The 10,504-nt window shown below is 58.4% G+C and overlaps 1 protein-coding gene and 1 non-coding gene across 3 annotated transcripts; both read left to right on the top strand.

Moving 5' to 3' along the window:
* Positions 1-366: 366 nt before the first annotated feature.
* Positions 367-3,900, top strand: GNAT1 (G protein subunit alpha transducin 1). Of its 2 annotated transcripts, XM_051851631.3 has the most exons (8): positions 367-605; positions 1,726-1,768; positions 1,871-2,012; positions 2,115-2,272; positions 2,363-2,491; positions 2,636-2,765; positions 2,867-3,020; positions 3,106-3,869. In XM_051851631.3, exons 1-8 carry the CDS (start codon positions 500-502, stop codon positions 3,294-3,296), a joined length of 1,053 nt encoding a protein of 350 aa, XP_051707591.1. In that variant the 5' UTR covers positions 367-499; the 3' UTR covers positions 3,297-3,869. The 2 variants fall into 2 exon arrangements, with proteins under 2 accessions (XP_051707591.1, XP_051707590.2); XM_051851630.3 differs by lacking the exon at positions 367-605 and having other exon boundaries at positions 1,590-1,768; positions 3,106-3,900.
* A 2,196-nt stretch (positions 3,901-6,096) lies between these two features.
* On the top strand, positions 6,097-6,201 carry LOC127492541 (U6 spliceosomal RNA). Its single transcript, XR_007922051.2, has one exon. It is a non-coding gene; the product is annotated as a U6 spliceosomal RNA (small nuclear RNA).
* Positions 6,202-10,504: the final 4,303 nt, after the last annotated feature.

Raw genomic sequence — 10,504 nt, 5'->3', positions numbered from 1 at the left:
ACCTGCTGAGTGGCCCTTTGAGCCTCTGCTGGGCAGGTGTAGGTGCCCCACGCCTGCTTCTGCCTCCCTGCCCCCAGGGCTGGAGGACCCGTGCTTCCCTTTTGGAGCACCAACCCTCTTGAAGGTGTCTCCTTGCTCTGGGGTGGAGGCAGGGCCGTGTCTAGGATCCTTCCTGGAGGGCTGGGGAGGGGACACAGGGGTGCAGAGTCAGCGGTGCGAGGATTGGGGCCACGCCAGCCTGATTAGAAAGGTTGGGGGACTGAGCTGGATTCACCTGTCCTTGTCTCTGATTGGCTCTTGGGCACTCCTAGCCCCCAAATCCCACTAAGCAGCCCCCCTCCCAGGGCCCCCACAAGTCTGCAGAGAGCCATTTGATTGCCAGTCCCAGGACCAGAAAGGCAGCAGGGGAGGCCAGAGGCTGGCCTGAGCCTGGCTCTTAGGACCCCCTGCGTCCAGAAGAACTGCCTGCCCACTCTGTGCCCTCAGCTGTTGTTGGAACATGGGGGCCGGGGCCAGTGCCGAGGAGAAGCACTCCAGGGAGCTGGAGAAGAAGTTGAAAGAGGACGCGGAGAAGGATGCTCGGACGGTGAAGCTGCTGCTGCTGGGTAGGGCCCCGCGGGGCATCAGTGGTGGGGTGGTGGCCTGGGCACAGAGCAGGAACCCTGGCCAGGGCAGGGCACAGGGCAGGAACCCTGGCCACGCATTCCCGGAGGCTGGGCATCCATGGAGAACCTCTCCAGAGGGCCCCGCCTCGGGAAGTTGCCACTCCCCAGGGGTGTGTGCCAAGTTCACTCTGACCCAGTGTGTGCAGAAGGCACACTCTGGTCCCTGCCTGCGCCCTCACACTCCAGCCTTGGGTTTGGTGGGCCTGCTGGGCAGAGCTCAGGAACTAGGGGCCTCACTGGGAGCCCCACATCCAGCTGCTCCCTTGGGAAGGAGGCCACCATCCCCCAGGGAGTAGGGTGACTCCAGGACCATCTGGATTTACAAAAATGGTCCCCAGGTGCCAGGGCAAAGCAGGTGGAGGGGTGTGGAAGGTTAACAAAGCCTAGGCCATGGTTCCATGGATAGTGTAGCGAGGGGAGGTGGGACTGATCCAGGCCTGCCCCAAGGCCACTGCCAATCCCCCACCACCACCACCAAGGGAAAGGACCTGCATTAAGAGAAAGGGGCAGACTCCACCCAGTCAAGCTGGAGGTATCCGGAGAGACCAAGCCGGGTTAGAGGAGGCAGAGAGGCTAAGCCGGAAATCCCATTAACTATGTCCAAGGCCCTCGCGGGGACAGGATCAGAAAGGATGTCAGCTCTGTCCTCTCTCCCACCCAAAGGCGCTAATTCTCTCTGAGCCTCTTGGAGCCCGCCCACCTTCCTTGTGGAGAAAAACAGGGGGTGACCCGGCTCAAATTATCCCGCGCGGGCAGCACCAGAGATGCCCACAAGGTGGCGCTCCAGGATTAGCTTGGTCTCAGCATACTACAGGCGGCAGGTCTGAGAGACCCGCGCGCACAGTGGTCGTCACCGGTCCCCCTCGTAGGCCTCTTTTGCTCACTTTCCTGACATCCACATGCGGCCTTCCACCAGGGCGTCGGTACTTGACTTTGTATCGGGGCGGGGGGGCGGGTCGGGGTGACTGGGGTCGGCCGGCAGGTCCACCCGTCCACCCCACGCTCGGCGTCGGGACCAGGGGACGCTGGGCGCTGCCCTGAGGCATGGCCTCCCTTTCAGGTGCTGGTGAGTCCGGGAAGAGCACCATCGTCAAGCAGATGAAGTGAGTGCCCTCGCCCGGCCTGGGGTCCCGCGGTGGGGATGGGCGCGCGTGCGCCTCACCGCCGGCCCCACAGGCCGCTGACCCTGCTCGCCCTGGCCACAGGATTATCCACCAGGACGGGTACTCTCTGGAAGAGTGCCTGGAGTTCATCGCCATCATCTATGGCAATACGCTACAGTCCATCTTGGCCATCGTGCGCGCCATGACCACGCTCAACATCCAGTACGGAGACTCTGCGCGCCAGGTGCGCTGGGAACGGGCGGAGCGGGACTTGGGGGGGGGGGGGGGCTCGGGGCGCGCGCAGCGGGGCCCTGGTGGCCACCGACGCCTCGCGCCCTGCCCGCAGGACGACGCCCGCAAGCTGATGCACATGGCAGACACCATCGAGGAGGGCACGATGCCCAAGGAGATGTCGGACATCATCCAGCGGCTGTGGAAGGACTCGGGTATCCAGGCCTGCTTCGAGCGCGCCTCCGAGTACCAGCTCAACGACTCGGCGGGCTAGTGAGCGCGGGCGGCTCGGGGCGCGGGCACGGGCGGGCCCTGCCCTGGGGCGCCGCGCCGCCCGCGCGCCCACACGCAGGCTCTCCGCAGCTACCTCTCGGACCTGGAGCGCCTGGTGACCCCGGGCTACGTCCCCACCGAGCAGGACGTGCTGCGCTCGCGAGTCAAGACCACCGGCATCATCGAGACACAGTTCTCCTTCAAGGACCTCAACTTCCGGTACGACGGCGCGGCTGCGCGGGGCGCGGGGCGGCGCTGGGAGGCGCGGGGCGGGGGCGGCGGTGCGCGCGCGGCCCCCGGGGCGCCGAGGCGCGGGCTCAGGCTCCCGCCGCCGCCGGCGCCGCCGGCGCTGTTGCCCCGCAGGATGTTCGACGTGGGCGGGCAGCGCTCAGAGCGCAAGAAGTGGATCCATTGCTTCGAGGGCGTGACCTGCATCATCTTCATAGCGGCGCTCAGCGCCTACGACATGGTGCTGGTGGAGGACGACGAGGTGGTGAGTGCCCGGCGGGGCCCGGGGCCGACGCGGGGGCAGCGCGGAGGCCGCCGCCCGCCCCCCCGGTGCCCGACAGCCGCTGCCCGCCCCGCCTCCCGCAGAACCGCATGCACGAGAGCCTGCACCTGTTCAACAGCATCTGTAACCACCGCTACTTCGCCACCACGTCCATCGTGCTCTTCCTGAACAAGAAGGACGTCTTCTCCGAGAAGATCAAGAAGGCCCACCTCAGCATCTGCTTCCCGGACTACGACGGTGCGCGGCGCGGCGCGGGGCGGCCTCCGGGCGGCGTCCAGGGCCCGCGCCCGGGCCGGGAGTGAGACCCGCGCGCTCTCCACAGGGCCCAACACCTACGAGGACGCGGGCAACTACATCAAGGTGCAGTTCCTGGAGCTCAATATGCGTCGCGACGTCAAGGAGATCTACTCCCACATGACGTGCGCCACCGACACGCAGAACGTCAAGTTCGTCTTCGACGCCGTCACCGACATCATCATCAAGGAGAACCTCAAAGACTGCGGCCTCTTCTGAGGTGGGGTCCCCGCCGGCCGGGCTGCCGCCCGCCCCTCCACTGTAGTCCCCAGGCCCCCAGCTCCCCAGCCCACCCTGCTCCCAAACTCCAGCCTCCAGTACTTCCAGGCCGCACCCCCCCCACATGGCCTGCACTCAACCATCCGGGGTGTCACAGCTTCCGGGGCCACTCAGCCTGAACGCATTCATTTGAAGCTCAGGGACGCTGACCCCTTCCCTTGTCTTCCCAGAAGCCTGAACGCGAGCCCCGGGACCCTGTAGCTCTAGCCGCCTTGTAGCCTCCAGCCCCCAGAACCCTCCCAGCCCCCCAGGACTGCTGGGCCCCAGCCCGCCGCCTGCCGCCTCACCAACCACAGACTCCAAGCGCTGAGCCCTGCCTCGCCCCAAGTGCAGACCCTCCCTCACGCCCCCAGCCCAGCCCTGTATCACAGCCTGGTGGCACTGTTCTCTCGGACACACAGCGGCCAGCCCCAGCTGGGACCAGGCAGCACCTGGGGCAACCAGAGCCCGCAGTGACTCAGCAGTGCTGGAATCACCAATCTCCTGCAGCGCTCCTGCCCCCTGGGGGCCACCACTCACCTGGTGGGGCTGGGCTCCACACAGACCCCTCCCTCCCCAGGTGGCAGGAGGGCAGGAGGGCAGGGCTGCCCCTCCCCCAGCAGGCCTGCTACTTAGCAGTAGCTGGTCCACTTCTGTGTGGCAAGTTCAGACAGTGACTCTCCCGCCCAGCACTTTCAGGGGTCCAAAGTCCAAGCTAGCTCTGGCCTGTGCAGCCCCTCCATCCAGATAATTGAGTGAGTAGGGGGCAGCCCGGGGAGCCCCAGTAGCCAGGGAGACATGCCCACTGAGCCTTCCCCTGAGACAGGCTCAGAGGCACCCCCTCCCCACCGGACTCCCCCACCCGCTCTGTCCTTGGACTGGAGACCCACGCCCTACTCACCCACCCACAGATAGCTTTCGGGGGCTGGCAGGCCCAGGGGCTGGTCTGGCGAGGGCCAATAGTTGAACTACCCTGAGGGGCGGCTGCGGGCAGAGTCCAGCTCCCATCGATCGTCCCCAGGCAAAGGAGTGGGAATAAGACTGAGGCCCAGGCCATGCCCAAAAGTGTCTAACTCAGGAGGCAGGCACTGCACGAGACCCCAGGTGGTCCTGCTGTACCTGTACTCAGGGCTCATTCCAAACTGAGGGCCATGCGTGAGCTGCCAGGGATGGGGCCCCTGTCCCCCACCTCCCTGCCCCTGCTCTCTTCACCCAGTACCGAGGCTTGCTTCTGTCCAGGGGCCAGGGCCTGTGCCGCGGGCGGGGACACGGAGCTTTTGTCTGCAAGGCCGTGGCACAGTTTGCACTCCCCTTAGCTGCGTGCGCAGATCCAGCAATAAAACTTTGCATCAGGCCCTGGCTGTCCTTTCTTGGGGTGGGGGTGGGGGAGCTAAAATTTCACAGGTCCTGCACATCTGTTAAGTGCCAGGGCTGGCCGGGACATGAAGTGTGAAGGCCGTGGCTTCTGTGGAGAAGTGTTTGGCCTGAGGTGACCCGGGACAGGGTGGGGGGCCACCTGGGGGCTACAGGACCAAGTTGTCCCTCTTGAGGGAGGTTGAGGAGGAGGAGCTAAGGGAGAGGTCCCCTGGGACAGGCTTGGATCCAGAAGGAGTTTGAGGTAGGGGCTCAGTCTGGCGGGGACAGTAGAGTGTGTAAGATGGGGGTGTGTGCAGGGCTGGGGGGTCGCGGATTGGGAAGGAGGAGCCCGGCTGGGATTGGGGAGGAGGAGCCAGGCTGGGCGCCGTGGGCAGGTGCTAAGTCCCTTAGCTTGAGCTTTCTTTGAGGCTCCAAGGCAGGCAACGCTTTGGAGCTGGGACTTCTGGGAGGCTGGGCTTGAGGTGGGGCAAGGGAGGCCCTCAACCCAAGGGCAAAATTTAAGGTGCTGCCAAGAAATTCAGTTACGGGCAGGTGCTCAACACAGCAGTGACAGGGCCCTTCGAGATGCCCTCATCCTGTATCAGAGTTGCCTGGGTTCCAGTCCTGGCTCCATTTCCAATTCCAGCTTCCTGCTAGTGCACACCTTAGGCGGCAGTGCCTATTTTGGGCATTTGGGAAGTGAGCAGTGATTGGAAGATTTCTCTCCATCTGTGTGTGTGTGTCTTGATTCTGCCTTTCAAATAAATAAAAAGTAAATAAAATGTTTTAAAAATTAAATAACCAAATAATATGTTAATGCAGTGTTTTTTTAAATATGTATTTTTTAATTTGAAAGGCAAAGTTACAGAGAGTAAGAGAGAGAGAGAGAGCACGCACTTTCATCTGCTGGGTCAGTCCCCAAATGGCCACAACAGCCCAGGCTGGGCCAGGCCGAGGCCAGTAGACGGGAATTCCCATTTGAGCCTCCCACAAGGAAGCTGAATCAGAAGCATAGGGTCCAGGACTCAGCCCAGCACTCCACTGTAGGATGCGGGCTTAACCACAACACGCAGGGCCCCTCGGTGCCTGTGCTAATAAGGTAAAGCCTCCGCCTGCAGTGCCGGCATCCCACAGGGGGCCTGACTGAGTCCCAGCTGTTCCACTACCAATCCAGCTCCCTGCGAGTGCACCTGGGGAAGCAGGGGAAGATGGTCCAGGTACTTGGGCCCCTGCACCCACATGGGAGACCTGGAAGAAGCTCCTGGCTCCTGGCTTTGGCCTAGCTACCCCAGGCCTTTGCAACCTTTTGGGGAGTGAACCTGAGGATGGAAGACCTCTCTTTCCCTCTCTCTGTCTATAACTGTGCCTTTCAAATAAATAAAATAAATCTTAAAAAAAAAATCTATGCTCGCTTTGGCAGCACAGTACTAAAGTTGGCACAATGCAGAGATGAATAACGTGGCATTTGCTGAAGGATGACCAGCAAATCCGTGAAGTGTTCCATGCTTTTAGGGGCTTAGGGAGCCCTGCCTTGTCGGGTAACCATCAGCAAAGTCTGCTGCGCCCAGGGGAAAAAAAAAAAACACAACTTTCTCTCCGTCTCCCCCCCTCTCTATAACTCTCACTTTCAATAAATAAATAAATATAAATGCATATATTTTTAAAAATGTATTTATTTGAGAGGCAGAGGCACAGACAGGGAGAGAGGTCTTCCATCCACTGGTTCACTCCCCAGATGGCTGCAATGGCTGGAGCTGAGCTGATCCAAAGCCAGGAGCCAGGAGCTTCCTCTAGGCCTCCCACGTGGGTACAGCGGCCCAAAGCCTTGGGCCATCTTCCACTGCTTTCCCAGGCTACAGCAGAGAGCTGGGTCAGAAGTGGAGCAGCTGGGACTCGAACCAGCAGCCATATGGGATGCTGGCACTGCAGGTGGCAGCTTTACCTGCTATGCCACAGCGCCGGCCCCAAATAAATATTTTTTTTAAAACTAGAAGTCACTGTTGACCATATTTAAGGACCTAGTTCGGTGGTAGGAAGCACACTATCACCACCCCCATCTCCACAACCTTTTTGTCTTATAAAACCAAACTCTGTGCAGTTCACAGGGAACTCCCATCCGCCCGCCCCCCCCCCCCCCCGGCCCCGGCAGCCACTGCCTCTTTCTGTCTTCATGACTGCGGTTTCTGGGCACCACATGTGAGTGGAGTCATCCAGTGTCTGCCTGCTGGTGACTTAGCATGATGCTCTCCAGGTCCATCCAGGCTGTACCCTGTGTCAGAATTTCCTCCCTTTTATGGCTCTGCCACATTGGCGGATCCAGCTGTCAATCAGCGGGCCCTTGGGTGGCTTCAGTGTCTTAGCTGCCATGACTAATGCTGCTATGAACATTAGTATACAGAACTCTCTTTGAGGACCTGTTTGCAACTCTTTTGGATATATACCCAGAACTTGAATTGGTGAATCATATGGTCATTTTTTTTTAAGTTTCTATTTTTAAAATTTTATTGGAGGGGCCGGCGCTGTGGTGTAGTGGGTTAAGACAGAGCCTGCAGTGCTGGCATCCCGTAGGGGCACCGGTTTGAGTGCCAGCTGCTCTAATTTTGACCCAGCTCCCTGCTAATGGCCTGGGAAAGCAGTGGAGGATGGACCAAGTGCTTGGGCCCCTGCACCCATGTGGGAGACTTGGACTAAGCTCCTGGCTCCTGGCTGTGGCCTGGCCCAGCCCCAGCTGTTGCAGCCATTTGGGGAGTGAACCAGTGGATGGAAGATCTCACTATGTGTCTCCCCTCTCTCTGTAACTGTGCCTTTCAATCTTTAATAAAAAAAATTTTACTGGAAAGGCAGAGAAACACAGACAGACAGAGCTCCCATCCACTGATCTTCCTCCCAAATGGCTGCAACAGTCTGGCTCACAGACCAAAATCAGGAGCTGGAAACTAAATCAAAGTTCCCCACATGGGTGGCAGGGACCCAAGGGCTTGAGTCATCCCCTGCTGCCTCCAGGGGTGTGTATTAACAGGAAGCTGGGATCAGAGCTGGGACTTGAACTGGCACACTCCAACGTCGGATGTAGGCACCCCCACCAGCTTCATCCCGGGGCCAAAAACCTACCCTGGTGATTCCATTTTAGATGTTTTGAGAAGCCGCTTTCCAAAGTGACTATACCATTCTGCATTCCTACCAATAGTGCACAAGGATCCAGGCGCTCTACACCCCTGCCACCCTAGCACTATACCGTCATCCATAGCAGCCTGCCTAATGATGGGAGATGCTATCTCATCATGTTTTTCTTTAAGGTTTATTTATTTATTTAAAAGGCAGAGGGTGTGTGTGTGTGTGTGTGTGTGAGAGAGAGAGAGAGAGAGAGAGAGAGAGAAAGATGAGACAGAGGGAGATATAGAAGATCTTTCATACACTGGTTCACTCCCTAAATGGCTGCGACAGCCAGGGCTGAGCCAGGCTGAAGCCAGGAGCCAAAAACTCCATCCAAGTCTTCCAGATGGGTCACAGGGGCTCTGCTGTTGGCATCATCTGCTGCTTTCCCAGGCACATAAGTAGGGAGCTGGATCTGACACGGAGCAGCCGGGACTCCAACGGCGCTCTCCAGTATGGCGTGAGGATCATAAGCAGTGCTTCACCACTGTGTGTGTGTGTGTGTGTGTGTGTGTGTGTGTGTGTGAAGATTTATTTTATACAGAGAGTGAGGGAGAGACAGAGACAGAGAGAGGTCTTTCATATGCTGGTTCACTCCCCAAATGTCTGAAACAGCTGGAGCTGGGCCAGACAGAAGCCAGGAGCCTGGAGCTTCTTCCGGGTCTCCCTCATGGGTGCAGGAGCCCAAGGACTTGGGCCATCTTCTACTGCTTTCCCAGGCTACAGCAGAGAGCTGGACGGGAAGAGGAGCAGCAGGATTAGAACCGGCACCCATATGGGATGCCTGTGCTTCAGGCCAGGGCGTTAACCCGCTGTGCCGCAGCACCGGCCCCTGTGTCGTGGTTTTGAACTGCATTTCCCTAGACTGGTGATGTTGAGCATATTATCCTGTGCCATTGGCCATTTGCATATCTTCTCTGGAGAAATGCCTGTTCAAGTCCTTTGCCTGTTTTTGAGTCGTGTTATTTTGTTGTTGTTGGGTGTTAGGAGATCTCCTTATACTCTGGAGGATAATCCCTTACCAGATATGATCTGTAAACACTGTCACAGTCTGTTCACAGCCTTTTCACTGTTTTACTTATTTCTAACAGTTACCTTTTTTCCAGAACATTAAAATTGTTGCATGTTGAAACCATTGAAAAATTTGATAGTAGGTATATTAAAACTCATTATTTTAAGCTTAGATTTTATACCTAAAGCAGACTTTGTTATAATTTTATTTTCTTGGCTTTAATGGGGCCAAAAACCAATACTATTTTTTTAAAGATTTATTTATTCATGGCTGGCGTCGTAGCTCACTAGGTTAATCCTCTGCCTGCGGTGCCAGCACCCCGCGTTCTAGTCCTGGTTGCTCCTCTTCCAGTCCAGCTCTCTGCTGTGGCCCGGGAAGGCAGTGGAGGATGGTCCAATTGCTTGGGCCTTGCACCCGCATGGGAAACCGGGAGGAAGTGCCTGGCTCTTGGCTTCGGATCGGTGCAGCGCACTGGCCATTTGGGGGGTGAACCAACAGAAGGAAGACCTTTCTCTCTGTCTCTCTCACTGTCTAACTCTGCCTGTCAAAAAAAAAAAAAGAGTTATTTATTTACTTGAAAGTCAGAGTTACACAGAGAGAGGAGAAGCAGAGAGAGAGAGAGAGAGAGAGAGAGAGAGAGGTTTTCCATCCGCTGGTTCACTCCCCAATTGGCCACATGACTGGAGCTACCCCAATCCGGAGCCAGGAGCTTCTTCCGGGTCTCCCACATGGGTGCAGGAGCCCAAAGACTTGGGCCATCTTCTACTGCTTTCCCAGGCCACGGCAAAGAGCTGGATCAGAAGTGGAGCAGCCGGGACTAGAACCAGTGCCCATCTAGGATGCCGGCACTGTAGGCAGCAGCCTTACCTGCTATGCCACAGCGCCAGCCCTAGTACTATCTTTTTAATCTTAAGAGATCTGCATCTGGAACGAATCATCACTAACATTTTTCATAAAAATCTGTATATAGGGGCATGTGTTTTTCCTGGGGGCCAGAGTGGGAACAGAGGCTGAAAGGAGTGGTGTGCTGGGGGACCCCCGGTGTGACGGAGAGAGCCAAGTGTCTCAGCAACCAGGGTCTGGGCCTGTGGAGCTGACCCAGCCCATGTGATGCCCCCAGCAAAGGTTGTTGAGTGCATCTGTGGCCACACATGGGAGACGTCCTGGGGGCAGACAGAGGGCAGAGTGTCCCCATGCCCGAGGGATCTAGGAGCTTCAGTGGGCTGGACAGGCGGCAGGCGGGGCACACAGGTCCGAGCAAGGCAGAACACCGGCTGGCCTAGGGACGTGGCAGCGTGTGGGGCAGCCACAGAGGCAGCTCAGAAACCTCAGGGAAGGGTGGGGATGGGCTGGGGGTGCAGGACTCCTGCTGGGCAGTCTTGGGCCTGGGTGAGCCGGGGCTGTTTGTCTCTGCTAAGGACTTCTGCCTGAACAGGTTGCTCAGGGGGATGAGGTGGGCGGGGGACAGTGACAGAGGAGGGATTTAGTGGGCAGAGGCCAGGCCCAGGCCAGGACACTTCCCAGCGGTGGGGGGTGGGGAGGGGAGGGCGGCTATCAGGAGACAGCAGGCAACGGGGCCTTCGCTATAGCCACTCTGTCTTGATGACCAGGTCCCCAGCCCTCCTGGGTTAGGGACACAGAAGAGCCT

This window comes from Oryctolagus cuniculus, chromosome 10 (assembly GCF_051225735.1).
Source record: "Oryctolagus cuniculus isolate XC-2025 breed Fujian yellow rabbit chromosome 10, ASM5122573v1, whole genome shotgun sequence".
NCBI classification, from domain to species: Eukaryota; Metazoa; Chordata; class Mammalia; order Lagomorpha; family Leporidae; genus Oryctolagus; species Oryctolagus cuniculus.
Note: the sequence above shows the minus strand (reverse complement) of the source record. Positions and strands in the feature narration are given on the sequence as shown.

What these genes read in the sequence shown, in the direction of transcription:
- GNAT1 (XM_051851631.3), top strand. Translation starts at nt 500, where the DNA reads ATGGGGGCCGGGGCCAGTGCCGAGGAGAAGCACTCCAGGGAGCTGGAG. An exon ending in TTCAAGGACCTCAACTTCCG is followed by an intron (nt 2,492 to 2,635) that starts GTACGACGGCGC and finishes GTTGCCCCGCAG; the next exon opens with GATGTTCGACGTGGGCGGGC. An exon ending in CTGCTTCCCGGACTACGACG is followed by an intron (nt 3,021 to 3,105) that starts GTGCGCGGCGCG and finishes CGCTCTCCACAG; the next exon opens with GGCCCAACACCTACGAGGAC.